The sequence below is a fragment of the Urocampus carinirostris genome, chromosome 19 (genome assembly GCF_059441175.1).
Source record: "Urocampus carinirostris isolate Australia breed hairy pipefish chromosome 19, RoL_Ucar_1.0, whole genome shotgun sequence".
Classification (NCBI taxonomy): Eukaryota; Metazoa; Chordata; class Actinopteri; order Syngnathiformes; family Syngnathidae; genus Urocampus; species Urocampus carinirostris.
Window position 1 is genome coordinate 24,036,975 of NC_142367.1, and position 18,201 is coordinate 24,055,175.

The window sequence follows — 18,201 nt, forward strand, 5'->3', positions numbered from 1 at the left end:
GATCAAAGAGATCAAAGCCAGGAGAGAAAGCTTACCACGTGTTGTGAGTCATCATTTGATTCATATTTAGTTTCTTTTGTCTTTTATTAGCATATTTGGTATCGGAGTAATCCAAAAGTCATTGAAAGTAATCCAGTTAAAGTAACCCTACCCAACCCTGGTTGGTGAACAGTGTCGGGCGCAAAAACTGGAAACAAAATACTTAGTTTGTAGGTACTTCTTTTAAAAAGTACTTTTTTTACCGCCTGGATTACCAATTCCAGGGTTCGTACACCTTGTTTATAGCCAAGTTTGAATTTTTTTTCCCAAAAGAAATCCAGTGTGATCGTGAAAAACCAGGCCAAAAAATTGAGGGTAACATTTGGTTGTTTTGGTCACTTTGAGTCTCCATAGTTTGTATTCTTCCTTGTGCATTTAGCACTCGTTTTTGGTTGAAAAGCAGCCTACATAGATAGAATAGAATATACCCTTATTGTCATTGTTACCAGGATTGGGTAGGATTACTTTAACTGGATTACTTTCAATGACTTTTGGATTACTCCAATACCAAATATGCTAATAAAAGACAAAAGAAACTATATATGAATGAAATGACTCCATTTTGTGCAGGCTTGGGGAGTAAGCTGTTTGGATTGATTTTCATTTTGTTTCTGTGGCATTAGATGTTCGTTTTGCCGGAGATCAGAGATCAAAGCCAGGAGAGAAAGCTTACCACGTGTTGCGAGTCATCATTTTATTCCTATTTAGTTACTTTTGTCTTTTATTAGCATATTTGGTATTGGAGTAATCCAAAAGTCATTGAAAGTAATCAAGTTAAAGTAACCCTACCCAACCCTAGTGGTTACATGCTCGTTCATATATTTGAATCAATAGGGTTTTTTTTTCTAATGAAGTATATTTTTTACCACCAGGAGGCACTAAATAACGCACTGTCCCTTAAGCGAAAGTTACCGACAGTGCAGTTGCAAATGATGGCCAGAAGATGACAGTAAAATGCAATTAACGTGTATATCAAACCCTCAGTTCCACAAAGAACCCGTGATAGGAGAAATCTGTAAATTATGAAACTTTCTTTTTTGAAAAATAAATACATATTCAATCTAAGACACTTTATACTTTAAAATCAAAGAGCAAACCATTTTTACAACCCCAAAGATTCGCCCGACAAATTAAAACACGCAGGGCTTTGAATAATGTGTCAAAAAACCCTCAAATTTGAGTTTCAAGGCTCATCTCTGAAGAGTGGGATGACGTTGTACACTGAAAAACAACGGCGGCCAGATGATGAACGTGCTGTATCTGAGCCACATCATGAGGCGTCCCCTCCTACTGGTATCCATGGAAACTATGAGGAAGTGGTGTCCCTTTGCAGTTCTGGGGTTGTGAGCTGTGAGTGATATTGTACCTGTAATCATGTATCCATTTTTCTATAAATACTTACTCTTTTGGGACTTTTTAGCCCAGGTTTTGGGAACCTAAAATGTTGAAAGAGCCATAACAGACCAAGGAAAACTGTCTCGGATGCCATGGCGCCCAATCGGCCCCGCCCGTGTGGCGCCAGCTGCAGCTCGTTGACAGATTGGCTTTCCGTGTATCTAAGCTCAGTGCTCTCACTCACCCTTTGTCAGTCCGTCAACAAACCTCTGCACCCGCAAGACGTGGGTTTTGACTCTGTCCGGTTTCCTGCTTGTGTTTCCTGTCTGGTATTGTTCCCGTCTAGTTTTCCTGTTGAGTATCGATCTCCAGTTCGTTCCTGTCTAGTTTGTCCTGTTTGATTTCGATATCGTGTTTTGATATCAATCCTGTCTGTCCCGTTGTTTAATATCCGTTTTCAGTTTCGTTCCCGTCTAGTTTGTCCCGTTTAATTTAGATATCCTGTTTTGATATCAATCCTGTCTGTCCTGTTGTTTAATATCGGTTTCCAGTTTTGTTCCCGTCTAGTTTGTTCTGTTTAATTTTGATATCCTGTTTTGATATCAATCCTGTCCGTCCCGTTGTTTAGTATCGGTTTCCAGTTTCGTTCCCGTCTAGTTTGTTCTGTTTAATTTTGATATCCTGTTTTGATATCAATCCTGTCCGTCCCATTGTTTAATATCGGTTTCCAGTTTCGTTCCCGTCTAGTTTGTCCAGTTTAATTTCGATATCCTGTTTTGATATCAATCCTGTCCGTCCCGTTGTTTAATATCGGTTTCCAGTTTCGTTCCCTTCTAGTTTGTCCTGTTTAATTTCGATATCCTGTTTTGATATGAATCCTCTCTGTCCCGTTGTTTAATATCGGTTTCCAGTTTCGGTTCCCGTCTAGTTTGTCCTGTTTAATTTCGATACCCTGTTTTGATATCAATCCTGTCTGGCGTCACGAATTTGGGTTCTCCTCCTGTTCCGGTTCATGACAAAAACAAACTCTTCAAATACTGTAGGTCTAGAGCCACAAAAATTTAAATATTTAGAGAAACCAGTTTTAATATTAGAATTTAAACGGGTTCCCTTAAATTAAAGTTAGTCGTTTACTATTGGTTCGTGGTTTAATGGCAAATTAAAGCACAATTTCTTCAGTACCCGGCATACACATAGGGGGCGATGGCGCTCAATAGCACAACACCATACAAACTGATGTCAGCTGCCGTTAATGACCGAAAGGTAGATATGCAATGGCTAATCGTGTCATAATTGCTGATTCAGGGCACCTGTGACTGCCCCATTGGCGCCAAAAGCCCTGATCGCTGATTGGTTCCTGGACTCTTTTTAAACCCCGTCCTCCAAGAGGAAGCTGTCAGACCGTCTGCGAACCTATGCTTTCAGCTAGGCAAGCTCTGCATTATCCGACATTCTCCTGCCCTGTTTTCTGTTTCCTGATACCTGTTGCTGACCTGTTTCTGGACCCGTTTCTGCCTTGCTCCTCCGTCCCGGCCATCGACCAGTTTGCCCGTTTCCTGCCTGATACCTGTTGCCGACCTCTTTTCTGTACTCGTTACCGCCCTTGCTCCTCCATCCCGGCCATCGACCTGTTTTGCCCTGTTTCCTGCCTGATACCTGTTGCCGACCACGACCTGTTTTGCCCTGTTTCCTGCCTGATACCTGTTGCCGACCATGACCTGTTTTGCCCTGTTTCCTGCCTGATACCTGTTACCGACCACGACCTGTTTTGCCCTGTTTCCTGCCTGATACCTGTTGCCGACCACGACCTGTTTTGCCCTGTTTCCTGCCTGATACTTGTTGTCGACCTTTTTTCTGGACTTGATTACTGCCCTTGCTCCCCTGTCCCGGTTACCGACCAGCTTTCCTGCCAGCCATGACTATCCCCGCTCGACACGGAAGAGCTTTCCTGCCATCCGCTACCCGTGTCCGACAATCATCAGCTCTTGGAAGCAAGTCCTGCTCTCTTTCTCAAAAAAAGTTAGTAAAAAAAAAACGCTATTGGGTCCTGTCTCCGTTTCTGGCTTGTGACAAATCGAAGCCTCCAGAGAGCAGTGTTGGCATCATTTTTGAGAAACAATTCGAAAGATAGGGCAGCACGGCGGCGCAGTGGTTAGCGCGTGTGCGGCACAGTTCTGAGGTCGTGGGTTCAAAACCAGCTACCGGCCTTACTGTGCGGAGTTTGTATGTTCTCCCCTTGCTTGCGTGGGTTTCCTCCGGGCACGCCGGTTTCCTCCCACATTCCAAAGACATGCATGTCAGGTGGATTGGCCGGTCCAAATTGTCCCTAGGTGTGAATGAGCGAGCGAGTTGTCTGTCCCCGTGTGCCCTGCGATTGGCTGGCAACCAGTTCAGGGTGTCCCCTGCCCACTGCCCGATGATTGCTGGGATGGGCTCCAGCACCCCCGCGACCCTACTCAGGATAAGCGGTGTAGCTGATGAGATGAGAATATACCTTTATTGTCATTGTTACAACATGGGATATATTGTGACAACGAAATTGGATGTGGCACTCCAGGTCCACATTTTACAGTGAGGATATAAGGAAAACAATATAAAAATAGATTTAATATATTTTAATAATTTAATGATATAAATAATATAATAAAAACGTAGGGCAGCACGGCGGTGCAGTGGTTAGCGCATGTTCAGGTCATGGGAACCTCCTGCGTGGGTTCAAATCCAGCTCCAGACTTCCTGTGCGGAGTTTGTATGTTCTCCCCGTGTTTGCGTGGGTTTCCTCCGGGCACGCCGGTTTCCTCCCACATTCCAAAGACATGCATGTCAGGTGGATTGGCCGGTCCAAATTGTCCCTAGGTGTGAATGAGCGAGCGAGTTGTCTGTCCCCGTGTGCCCTGCGATCGGCTGGCAACCAGTTCAGGGTGTCCCCTGCCCACTGCCCGATGATAGCTGGGATGGGCTCCGGCACCCCCGCGACCCTACAGAGGATAAGCAGTGTAGCCAATGAGATGAGTGATAAATTTGAAACATTTCACCCAAAATGTCAACCTTTGAAAAGACAATAAAAAATCAAACATTTTCAAGGATTTCAAGCACGCGTACAAACCCTGAAATGAACTTAAAAACATGAATTGAACTCTCACAAAAACAACATTTATTGACGCCGGACATTCGTTTTCGTGACAGATGATTGGTGGAGAGCCGCACATTCATTTCTGCGTATTTACAAAATAGGAATAATTTCTTTGGAACAGTAGAGACCTGCACATGAATTCCACGGTGGAAGTCTGGTTTTTCCTTCGTTTTCATTCTTTTCCTCTGTAAGTGATGTTCGTGAAGGTGGACGTGGCCCCTTTATAAAGAGGATTGTGGCCCTGCAAGTCAAAGACACAATAGAATACACAATCAATTATCATTATTTGCACATCATTCGGGTATAAGCAAGCTCAGAGGCTGTTGAGGGCCCCACGACCACCAGGGGGCCCCCAAGAGCGGTTTACTTGTATTGACCTTTAGCACACACGTGAAGACATCCATCCATCCATCCATTATTTGCACCGCTTATCCTCAGTAGGGTCGCGGGGGTGCTGGAGCACATCCCAGCTATCTTCGGGCAGTGGGCAGGGGGACATCCTGAACTGGTTGCCAGCCAATCACAGGGCACGAAGGGACAAAGAATTCGCTCGCTCATTCACACCTAGGGACAATTTGGACCAGCCAATTAACCTGACTTGCATGTTTTTGGAATGTGGGAGGGAAACCGGAGTGCCTGGAGGAAACCCACGCAAGCAAGGGGAGAACACGCAAACTCTGACAAGCTTGCTTACAATTAGTAAACAACTGACGGCTCATTCACACCTAAGGACAATTTGGACTGGCCAATTAACCTGACATGCCTGTTTTTGGAATGTGGGAGGAAACCGGAGTGCTCGGAGGAAACCCACGCAAGCACGGGGAGAACATGCAAACTCCGCACAGGAAGTCCGGTGAAGACAGTTGATTTAAAATCCAATCAAGTCATGTTTATTTGTTTGGCCCTTAATCACAAAGAGTATCAAAGGGCTGCACAGACCACAGATTGTTGCAAACCACAGACTATTATGACACAATCCCCCGATCTAAAACCTACATGAGGGCAAGGGAAAACTCAAAAACCTCAACATGAGGAAGATAAAGAAACCTTGAGAAGAGACAGTCTAAAAGGACTGCACAGACCACAGATTATTGCAAACTACATACTATTATGACACCATCCCCTGATCTAAAACCGACATGAGGACAAGGAAAAACTCCAAAACCTCAAGATGAGTCAAGTCATGTTGATTTGTGACACCCTTTATCCCAAAGAGTCTCAAAGGGCTGCACAGACCACAGACTATTGCAAACTACTTTTTCTCTTTTTCCCTTTCTCTTTCTCTTTTCCCCTCTCTTTTCTCTTCTCTCTATCTTTTCTCCCTTTCTTTTCCTTTCTCTATTTTTCTCTCTCTTTCTCCTCCTTTCTCTATTTGTCTCTTTTTCTTCTATTCTCATTCATTTTTCTCTTTTCTCTCTTTTGCTCTCGCTCTTTTTCTCTTTCACCGTCTTTCCCTTTTCTTCTTGTTTTTTTTCTTCTCTTTTTGTCAATCTTCCTTCTTTTTCTTCCCGTGTCTTTCTCGTTATCACCTTTCACGGTTTACTCTATTTCTTCCCACTTCCTTTCTCTGTATCTCTCTCTTTCTCTAGTTCCCTGTTTTTACCCCCCCTCTCTTTGTCTCTTATCTACGAGTCCGGCATGCTTTTTTTAATCTTTAAAACTGAATATTAAAATTCAAGAATTTACAAGCACTTCATTTAAAATTCATGCACTTTTTAAATCAGATTAAATATCAAGCATTTTCAAGGATTTCAAGCACCCGTACAAACCATGCCAAGTCCGAGTATCTGCCTTAAATGTTGAAATCTTTCTTTGCTCCGAGCTAATATATTGGGTAAGCTAGCGCTGAAGGATCACCCAAGAAAATGGTAAAAAAAAAAAAAAGGGACACAAAGACCAAAAGAGCAATGTGAAATAATTGTTGCGGTTTCGTCGGCGGCTAACAGCAGCTCATTAGCAGGAAGAGCTACCGAACGTTAGCTCATTTAAAGCCAAGCTAGCTTCCTGTCGTGTTTGTGGCTAACAGCAGGCAGTGCGAGTAATAAAAGACACTCAGGAGCCGCAAGTGTGTGTGGCCCTCCACTTTAGCGTCTTAACACGACCGTAAAAAGCCACCATTTTCAACCACAACATCAGGGTCTAAAACTGTCCTGCTGAACAAAAAAGGGTCAAAATCTGAAAAAGTGTTTGCCCTCTTCCTGATTTCTGTGTTTTTTTTTGCATATTTATCACTCATAAAGCTTTCAGGTCACCGACCCAATTGTACTATCACAGAGACAACCCAAAGAAACACAAAATGCAGTTTTGAAATGTCGATAATGTCACGACCGGAACGGAATCAGGACCCAATCGCGTAACGTTAACCACAGGTTTTATTGATAGAAAGACGAAGAGCAGCGCTGGATGCGGGAAGCAAGCCTCTACCAAAATCGGATCTTGTTTCGAAAACAGAAGTGGATCTTCCGGAGCGGGAGGTGGCGGTGACTGAAAAACAGGTCGATAGACGAGACAGGAGAGCAAAAACATGGTCGGGATCAAAAACAGGTCGTAAGCCGGGACAGGAGAGCAGACGTGGTCGGGATCAAAAACGGGTCGTCGCCGGAGACAAACGGGGAGATCGGGAGCGGACAGTTAGACAGGAACGATAACGGACAAGGAACACAAGCAGGAAACAGGAGCTATACTTAATATACTAGATTTAAGACATTTGTGTTGTATTTAGATTGTAATCTGTCATGAACCAGAACAGGATCCGGACCCAAACGCATGAGGTTACTCACACAAGCCTTTTATTTTACGGGAAATGGGGAGTCATGCACGTTAGGCAGCAGTCTGGCGTGGAATGTTGGGAAGCCAGAGGCCGACGAGCAGATATCGGACGAATGGGGTCGATACCCAACAGGACGGGACAGACAGGATTGATAATGAAACAGAATATCAAAAATAAACCGGACAAACTAGATGGGAACGAAAACTGGAAAGAATAAACAGCACGAAAATAGACGGGAACAAAACTGGAAACCGATATTAAACGGGACAAAATAAATGGGAACAATACCGGACAGGAAAACCCAACGGGAGAGACAGAATTGATATCAAAACAGGATATCGAAATTAAACGGGAAAAACTAGACGGGAACGAAACCGGAAACCGATATTTAACAACGGGACGGACAGGATTGATATCTAAACAGGGTATTGAAATTAAACAGGACAAACTAGACAGGAACGAAACTGGAAACCGATATTAAACATCGGGACGGACAGGATTGATATCTAAACAGGATATCGAAATTAAACGGGACAAACTAGACGGGAACGACACTGGAAACCGATATTAAACAACGGGACGGAAAGGTAGGATATCAAAACAGGATATCAAAATTAAACAGGACAAACTAGACAGGAACAAAAGTGGAAACCGATATTAAACAACGGGACAAACAGGATTGATATCCAAACAGGGTATCGAAATTTTACAGGACAAACTAGACGGGAACGAAACTGGAAATCGATATTAAACAGGACAAAAACGGGAACAATACTGGGCAGGAAACAGGAGTCAAAACCCACATCTTGCGGGTGCGGAGGTTCGTTGACGGACTGACAAAGGGTGAGTGAGAGCACTGAGCTTAAACAGAAGGGAAGCTAATCTGTCAATGAGCCATGGGCAACCGTGACATGGATAATCTGAAACCATTGAGTGATAAATATGCAAAAAACACAAATCATTTTGGAAATTTTTGAACCTTTTTGCCATCCGTCACCTCAAACGTTTACACACCTCTCCTTTAATCCTTTTTTTTCACAACAATATACAAAAATCAGGATTAAATGGCAAAAAAAGCGCACCCACCGTGTCCCACTTGGCCCGTGCCCGTTCTTCTTCGAATTTGGCGAATTCCCGTCTGTCGTGAATCGTGATCAGCAGCTTCCAAATGAGCAGCGCCGCCAAACCCAGGAACAAAATGGCCCCCGCCACCGAAAGCAGCACCACCAAAACGTCCGGACCTTCGGGACAATCTGAAACCGCAAAGATACCTATTGAGTGCCCCCTAGTGGCTCGACAAAAAACTTCAATTGGTGAAAGAAAAAAATACATGAACTATCTATCATAGGTGTAGAAATGTGTATATCTTTCATTAGTCACCGCCATGTTTGTCTGGCATCTTGATGCTACACAGTGCACAAATTTTCAAGAACCGGAAGAGGATCAGGACCCAAACGCGTGACGTTTCTCACACAAGCCTTTTATTTTACGGGAAATGGGGAGTCATGCACGTTAGGCAGCGGTCTGGAGTGAAATGATAGGAAGCCAGAGATCGACAAGATTGATACCAATTGCCCAAATTGATATCAGACAGATGGGGTCGATACCGGAAAGGACGGGACAGACAGGATTGATATTGAAACACGATATCGAAATTAAACAGGACAAACTAGACGGGTACGAAATTGGAAACCGATATTAAACAACGGGACAAACAGGGATGATATCAAAACAGGGTATTGAAATTAAAGAGGACAAACTAGACGGGAACGAAATTGGAAATCGATATTAAACAACGGGACAAACAGGATGGATATCAAAACAGTGTATCGAAATTAAACAGGACAATCTAGATGGAAACGAAACTGACACTGATATTAAACAACAGGACAGACAGGTTTGATATCAAAACAGGACTTCGAAATTTTTCAGGACAAACTAGACGGGAACGAAAAAGGAAACTGATTAAATAAAGGGACAGACAGGATGGATATCAAAACAGGGTATCGAAATTAAACAGGACAAACTAGACGGGAACGAAACTGGAAACTGATATTAAACAACAGGACAAACAGGATTGATATCAAAACAGGGTATTGAAATTAAAGAGGACAAACTAGACGGGAACGAAACTGGAAACCGATATTAAACAACGGGATAGACATGATTAATATCAAAACAGTGTATCGAAATTAAACAGGACAATCTAGATGGGAACGAAACTGACACCGATATTAAACAACAGGACAGACAGGATTGATATCAAAACAGGGTATCGAAATCAAACAGGACAAACTAGATGGGTACGAAATTGGAAACTGATATGAAAACAACGGGACAGACAGGGTTGATATCAAAACAGGATATCAAAATTAAACAGGACAAACTAGACAGGAACGAAACTGGAAACCGATATTAAACAACGGGACGGACAGGATTGATATCAAAACAGGGTATTGAAATTAAACAGGACAAACTAGACGGGAACAAAACTGGAAACCGATATTAAACAACGGGACGAACAGGTTGATATCAAAACAGGGTATTGAAATTAAACAGGACAAACTAGACGAGAACAAAAATGGAAACCGGTATTAAACAGGACGAAATAAACGGGACAGGAAATACCAACAGCAATCAGGACAGAGTCAGAACCCACATCTTGCGGGGCAGAGGTTCGTTGACAGACTGACAAAGGGTGAGTGAGAGCACTGAGCTTAAATAGAAGGGAAGCCAATCGGTCAATGAGCCGCACATGGGCGTGGCTAATTGGGCGCCATGGCAACCGTGACATTACCTTGTTGTTATCATTGAGGATAAAGCCAATTCATTTCAATTCAATTGAATTATTATAACATTTGTGGCACGAATTTCCCTCCAGTTTGCTCTGCAGAACAATTTCCCATGGATCCATTTTCTTGCTTTCCCCCCGCCGATATTGTGACTTATTCATATGTGAAGTCCAGGATGCCCTAAGGGAGAGGCAACGATTTACAAGGAACATCAAAGCTCCACTTTTGAGTTTGGCTTTTGTTTTTGCTCATTTCCCGTCTCCATCAAGGCTCATTACATTTTAAGTGTTGATTCCCCTTAAAGGGACAGTGTGTCATATTTAGCACCACCCAGTGGTTCAAAAACGTTATTGATTAGGGGAAAAGAACTGATATACAATTAATTTTCTATCAAAATCACACGAACTAACACAGTCATAGATGGAGAATTTCTATTTAATTAAAATGATTGTCGGCCATCTTGTTGCTAAGGGTAAAATCCAAAAACTGTCCCTTTTCTAACTTTTGATTTGTTTGACCTACCCCTTTTCTTGATCTTTCTTTTTTGCCAATGTTTTTCTTTTTTTCAGATATTCTTATTTTTTTGCCTTTGTAATTATATTTTCTTCTTCTCTTTCCAGGTTTTGTTTTCTTTTACTCTCTGCTTTGTACTCTTTTTTTATTATTGTTTTTTTCTTCTTTTTACTTGATTGGTTCATTTTTTCTTGTTTTCCTTTTCTTTTTTCTTTACTTTTTTATTCTAATTTATTATTTTCATTCTCCTTTTCGTTTCTTTTTTTTTCTAGGTTTCACTTTTTTTTTACATTTTTTTTTCTCTTTTCCCCTCTATTTTTCTTGTTTCATTTCCTCCTTATTCTTTTCACTCTTCTTTTCATTTTTCCCATTTTCTTTCTTTTTCTTACATTTTCCTTATTCTTTCCTTTTTTCTTCTGTTTTTTTAACCTTTTGTATTATTTTCCTCCTTTTTCTCCTTCCTATTCTCTTTTCTTTTTCTTAGTTTCACTTTTTTCTTTTCTTTTTTTCTTTCTTTGCCGAAAAAATGCAAAGAAAAATGTTGCGATCCGGTCACTTTAAGTCCCTGTAGTTTGTGCATGGAAGCACTGGTTTAGGTTGCTTTCCACAATAAGAGACATCTAGTGGTTTGATAGATAGATAGATGTCTAGATAGATAGATAGATGGATAGATAGATAGATAGATAGATAGATAGATAGACATAGTAGATAGATGTCTAAGATAGAAAGATAGATAGATAGATAGAGGTCCAGATAGAGGTCCAGATAGATAGATAGATAGATAGATAGATAGATAGATAGATAGATAGATAGATAGATAGATAGATAGATAGATAGATAGATAGATAGATATAGTAGATAGATGTCTAAGATAGATAGATAGATAGATGTCTAGATGTCTAGATGTCTAGATAGATAGATAGATAGATAGATGTCTAGATAGATAGATAGATGTCTAGATAGATAGATAGATGGATAGATAGATAGATAGACATAGTAGATAGATGTCTAAGATAGAAAGATAGATAGATAGATAGATAGATAGATAGATAGAGGTCCAGATAGATAGATAGATAGATAGATAGAGGTCCAGATAGATAGATAGATAGATAGATAGATAGATAGATAGATAGATAGATAGATAGATAGATAGATAGATAGATAGATAGATAGATGTCTAAGATAGATAGATAGATAGATGTCTAGATGTCTAGATAGATAGATAGATAGATAGATGTCTAGATAGATAGATAGATAGATAGATGTCTAGATAGATAGATAGATGTCTAGATAGTAAGATGTCTAGATAGATAGATAGATAGACATAGTAGATAGATGTCTAAGATAGAAAGATAGATAGATAGAAGTCCAGATAGAGGTCCAGATAGATATCTAGATAGATAGATAGATAGATAGATAGATAGATAGATAGATAGATAGATAGATAGATAGATAGATAGATAGATAGATAGATAGATAGATAGATAGATAGATGTCTAAGATAGATGTCTAGATGTCTAGATGTCTAGATAGATAGATAGATAGATAGATAGATATAGTAGATAGATGTCTAAGATAGATAGATAGATGTCTAGATGTCTAGATGTCTAGATAGATAGATAGATAGATAGGTAGATGTCTAGATAGGTAGATGTCTAGATAGATGTCTAGATAGATGTCTAGATAGATGTCTAGATAGATAGATAGATAGATAGATAGATAGATAGATAGATAGATAGATAGATAGATAGATACTTTCTTCATCCCCGTGGGGAAATTCCCACTTCCAGCAGTATCTGTGTGTTGTGTTAATATCACACACTGTCCCTTTAAACAATTTTGTTCCCTTCACTGCACCTTTTGCTTAGCTAGCTCCGTTCATGCGGAGTCAGCAGATCCCAGAGAAGCCGGACCGGGACGTTTTTACGACCGGTTTCGCCTCGGCGGGGCGCAAACCCGTTGGAGATTTTAAATGAGGCTCCCGCGTTTATGAGAGGCAAGAGACCCCAGGACAGACTTTCTCTGGGGGCGATTGGGGGCCCCTTAAAACACCTCCTAATCCTTTCTTACCACCACCCAACAAGCAGATGACAGGGCAGTGGTTCTTTGTGTGTTGTTACCTACATGAAATAAAGTTTTTTTATTTTGAATCTGATTTTTAGGTTTATAACAGGTTCGTACACATCATTCATGGCCAATTTCAAGCATTTTTCAAGGACTTTTGAAGTCAATTTTTCAAGGAGCATAAAAGAAAGAATCGAGTGTGAATGCCAAGAACCGGAAGAGGATCAGGACCCAAACGCGTGACGTTTCTCACACAAGCCTTTTATTTTACGGGAAATGGGGAGTCATGCACGTTAGGCAGCAGTCCGGCGTGGAATGACGGGAAGCCAGAGGCCGACCTGATCGATATCAATTGCTTGAGTGGATATCGGACAGATGGGGTCGATACCGGACAGGACGGGAGAGACTGGCTTGATATCAAACTGGATTTCAAAATTAAACAGGACAAACTAGACAGGAACGAAACTGGAAACCGACATTAAAAAACGGGACAGACAGGATTGATATCAAAACAGGATGTTGAAATTAAACAGGAAAAAACTAGACGGGAACGAAACCGGAAACCGATATCAAACAATGGAACGGACAGGATTGATATTGAAACAGGGTATCGAAATTAAACAGGACAAATTAGACAGGAACGAAACTGGAAACTGATATTAAACAACGGGACAGACAGGATTGATATCAAAACAGGATATGGAAATTAAACAGGACAAACTAGACAGGAACGAAACTGGAAACCGATATCAAACGACGGAATGGACAGGATTGATATCAAAACAGGGTATCGAAATCAAACAGGACAAACTAGATGGGAACGAAACTGGAAACCGACATTAAAAAACGGGACAGACAGGATTGATATCAAAACAGGGTATCGAAATCAAACAGGACAAACTAGACGGGAACGAAACTGGAAACCGACATTAAACGAGGGGACAGACAGGATTGATATCAAAACAGGTTATCGAAATCAAACAGGACAAACTAGACAGGAACGAAACTGGAAACCGATATCAAACGACGGAATGGACAGGATTGATATCAAAACAGGGTATCGAAATCAAACAGGACAAACTAGACGGGAACGAAACTGGAAACCGACATTAAACGAGGGGACAGACAGGGTTAATATCAAAACAGGGTATCGAAATCAAACAGGACAAACTAGACGGAAATGAAACTGGAAACCATATTTTTGTCTTGTTTATTATTCTCTCCAGTTTTCGTTCCCGTCTAGTTTGTCCTGTTAATTTTGATATCCTGTTTCATTATCAACCTCTTTGGTCCCGTCCTGTCCTGTATCGACCCCATCCGTCCGATATCTACTCAGGCAATTGGTATCAATCTCGTCGGGCTCTGGCTTCCTGTCATTCCACGCCAGACTGCTGCCTTATGTGCATGACTCCCCATTTCCCGTAAAATAAGGCTTAAAGCTTCCCGGCTCCTCCGTGTTATATGTCGAAGTGTCCTTGGGCAAGACACTGAATCCCTAATGCCCCCAATAAGCAGGTTGGCGCCTTGCATGGCTGCACGGCCACTATTGGTGTGTGAGTGTGTGAGTAAATGGGTAAGTGTGAAGCACATTGTAAAGCGCTTTGGCAAGTCTTCATTGACTTGAAAAGCGCTTTATAAAAGCAGTCCGTTTACCATTTAACATCTTGATTATCCTCAAATCGTTTGGAGGCTGACTCCCTATTGGTGTGTGAGTGTGTGAGTGAATGGATAAGTGTGAAGCCTATTGTAAAGCGCTTTGGGAAGTCTTCATTGACTTGAAAAGCGCTTTATAAATGCAGTCCATTTACCATTTAGCATCTTGATTATCCTCAAAACGTTTGGAGGCTGACTCCCTATTGGTGTGTGAGTGTGTGAGTGAATGGATAAGTGTGAAGCACATTGTAAAGCTTTTTGGGAAGTCTTCATTGACTTGAAAAGCGCTTTATAAATGCAGTCCATTTACCATTTAGCATCTTGATTATCCTCAAAACGTTTGGAGGCTGACTCCCTATTGGTGTGTGAGTGTGTGAGTGAATGGATAAGTGTGAAGCACATTGTAAAGCTTTTTGGGAAGTCTTCATTGACTTGAAAAGCGCTTTATAAATGCAGTCCATTTACCATTTAGCATCTTGATTATCCTCAAATCAGATTCAGATTCAGATTTAGATCTACTCTATTGTCATTCTAGTACACGTGTATACAGAACGAAATGTCGATACATCTGACCTGCACAGTTTCCTCGAATGTACAGATATAAGTAAAGTTGTATTGTATTATGGCTACGTATAGTATTTTACCATACCATAGTGCCGATAGTGCAAGAGGAGTTTACCATTTACCATTTGCTTGTGTGAGAAACGTCACGCGTTTGGGTCCTGATCCTGTTCCGGTTCATGACAGAAATGGATAATATTGTTTTCAAACAAAATATGTTAAATGGTTTCAAATGTAGTTGAATTTCTCAAATTCCATTTATACATTTTATTTTAATATTTTCAAAGAATGGAAGTGTTACCTGGCTCCTTGACGACATATAAGATGGACTTTCCGCTTGAATCCTCGTAGTACTGAAAACGCTGCACACAGTCGTTCTCGTCCTTGTAAGTGCAGTTTGCCGCGTTTCTGTCGTGAAAAACTGGACAAAAATTGGACTTCTTATACTTTCTCACATGTTCTGTGAAAAAGTATTCGTTCCCGTTTCTGATTTCTAAGCTTTTTTGCATATTTTTCACCCACAAAATTTGAATTTCACACAGAGATAAACTAAGGAAATACAAAAAGTTATTTTCAAATGTTGATTCCATTTATTAAGGCGCTTTATAAAAAGTAATTGCCCCCCTTGATAAATTACAAAGCATCTGTGACGAACCACTGTCAGAGCCATTATCCACAAATGGAGAAAACTGGGAAGACCGGAAAACCTTTCAAGTGTCACGACCAGCACACAGGGTAGACCCAATCGCGTCACGTTTTCTCACAATTGTATTGAAAGAAAGAGGAAGGGCAGCGCTGGACGCGGGAAGCAAGTCGCTCTCGGAGTCGTATTAAGATCCGAATACGGAAGTGGATCTTCTGTGGCGAGCGATGGCGTTGTCAGGGACGGAAAAACAGGTGGATAGCCAGGGCAGTAGAGCAAGAACACGGTCGGGGTCAGAAACGGGTCGTAAGCCGGGACGGGAGAGCAGACGCGGTCGAAATCAAAAACAGGTCGCAAGTCGGGACAGGAGAGCAGATGTGGTCGGGATCAAAACGGGTCGTAGCCGGAGACAAACGGCAGCAAAAAACGGGACAGGCGGGAGTCAGGGTCGAAAAAGGCTTGCCTTGTATCAACAGAGGTTCACAGACGGACTGACAACAGGGGATTGACAGGACTGGGTTCAAATAGTGACAGGGAGCCAATCAGAACCCGCGGCAGTTGGCGGCAAATGAGCGGGCACAGGTGAGTCCAATCAAGGAGTGGTCAACCAATTAAGATTGCTCCAAAACTTTAACAATGGCTCATCCAGGAAGTTACAAAAAAAAAACCTTGAAAAAAACCCATAGAACTGCAGGCCTCACTGGCCTCAGTTAAGGTCTGTGTTGATGACTCCACTATTACAAAGACACCAGCCAAAAATGGCATCTATGGGAAAGTTCCCAAACGAAAACAACTTCAGTCACAAAAGAACACAAAGACTTGTCTCACATCTGCCAAAAAGCATCTTGATTATCCTCAAGACTTTTGGAGGAACATTCTGTGGACTGATAAGTCAAAAATTTTTGGGGGATGGCAGCCGTAACATTTGGTGTAAAATGGCACAGAATTGGCAAAAGAGAATATGACGCCAACAGTTAAGGACGATATTGTCTCGACCAGAACAGAATCAGGACCCAATTGCATAACGTTTACCACAGGTTTTATTGAAAGAAAGAGGAAGAGCTGCGCCCACGATCCGGTGTTCACTGGTTGTGGGAAGAAAGTCCCTCTCGCACCGTAGCAAGCGATGGCGGTGTCAGGGACGGAAAAACAGGTTGGTAGCCGGGACGGAGAGCAAAAACGTGGTCGGAAACGAGTCGTAAGCCAGGACGGGACAGTAGACGCAGTCGGGATTAGAAATGGGTCGAAAGCCGGCACGGGGGAGCAGACATGGTCGTGATCAAAACAGGTCGTGGCCGGAGACAAACGGGAGTAAAAAACAGGACAGGTAGGAGTCAGGGTCAAAAAAGGCTTGCCTTGTATCAACAGAGGTTAGCAGACGGACTGACAACAGGTGAGTGACAGGACTGGGTTTACATAGGGACAGGGAGCCAATCAGAATCATGCTAGAAAACTTTCAACTTGATTGATTTGAAACCATTTTGCAAAGAAGAATGGGCCAAAATTCCTTTGCAGACTCATTGCCAATTACTATCAACGTTTGAGTGGCTGTTGGACTCTTTTAAAACTCCCGTTTTCCAGAAAAAATTCGTCAGATCGTCTGCAAACCTATGCTCCCAGCTAGGCAAGCTTTTTGTGACTCTCTGTCTCTATCCTGCCCTGTTTTCTGTCTGATTCCCGTTGCCGACCTCTTTTCTGGACCTGTTTATGTTTTTGCTCCTCTGTCCCGGCCATCGACCTGTTTGTCCTGTTTCCTGCCTGATACCTGTTGCCGACCTCTTTTCTGGACCTGTTTCAGTTTTGCTCACCCGTCCTGGCCATCGACCTGTTTTCCCTCGCTCGACACGGAAGTTCCACTACTCTTCCACTACTGTTCTTGCTCTCCTGTCCCGGCTATCGACCTACTTTTCCGACGATCATCAGATCGTGGATGCAAGTCCTGTTCTCCTTCTCAATAAAAACTGAGTAAAACAAACGCAATTGGGTCCCGTCTCCGTTCCTGCTCTGTTCCTGTTTGTGGCTTAATAAATAGAATCAACATTTCAAAACGGCATTTTGTTTTTCCTTGGGTTGTCTCTGCGTGCTATTCGAACTGGTTTGATGATCTGAAAGCTCGATGAGTGATATATATGCAAAAAACTCAGAAATCAGGAAGGAGGCATTCTGATGCTTCTTGGAATTGATTTGATCCATTACCTAATTCCTCCATCAGGATAATCTCATCCTTGCAAATGCGAGCGCAGGTGTTGTCCTCAAAGAGAGCGCCTCTCTTGAAATGTTTACACTCCACACATTCCCTGTCATGAAAAAAACACAGAAAATGAAGACATTCCAAATAGAATTTCTAATAAAAGTTCCCGTTCTGGACTATAAGACACACCTAAAACCCCAATTTGAAACATTGCTGACCAAAATCACAAAAAAGTTCATGCAAAGGGAATCAAACGCAAGCAATTGATCACTCGACCACTAGTGGTACAGATGACATACAAAAAGGCATTTTATGATCACATTATTTTTGCTCACGATACAAGAAACAATATTTGCATATGTCATGATTACTGATGTGAATCACCTGCCTCGGAATCTGATTGGCTCCCTCTCCCTATTTAAACCCACTCCTGTCTGTCACCTTTTGACAGTCCGTCTGCAAACCTCTGTTTATACAAAGCAAGCCTTTTTTGACCCTGACTCCCGC

General features: G+C 41.9%; 1 protein-coding gene across 4 annotated transcripts in view; it reads right to left on the reverse strand.

Annotated features, from left to right (window-relative positions):
* Positions 1-4,505: 4,505 nt before the first annotated feature.
* LOC148347816 (integrin beta-3-like) overlaps positions 4,506-18,201 on the reverse strand; it is an 83,797-nt gene continuing 70,101 nt past the window's right edge. For all 4 annotated transcript variants that reach the window (XM_088324207.1, XM_088324205.1, XM_088324206.1 and 1 more), the window contains 4 exons: positions 17,700-17,800; positions 15,162-15,281; positions 8,364-8,530; positions 4,506-4,748 (listed from right to left, as the gene is read on the reverse strand). In XM_088324207.1, coding sequence (XP_088180333.1) covers positions 4,680-4,748; positions 8,364-8,530; positions 15,162-15,281; positions 17,700-17,800 — 457 coding nt within the window. In that variant the 3' untranslated portion in view covers positions 4,506-4,679. The remainder of the gene's footprint in view (positions 4,749-8,363; positions 8,531-15,161; positions 15,282-17,699; positions 17,801-18,201) is intronic.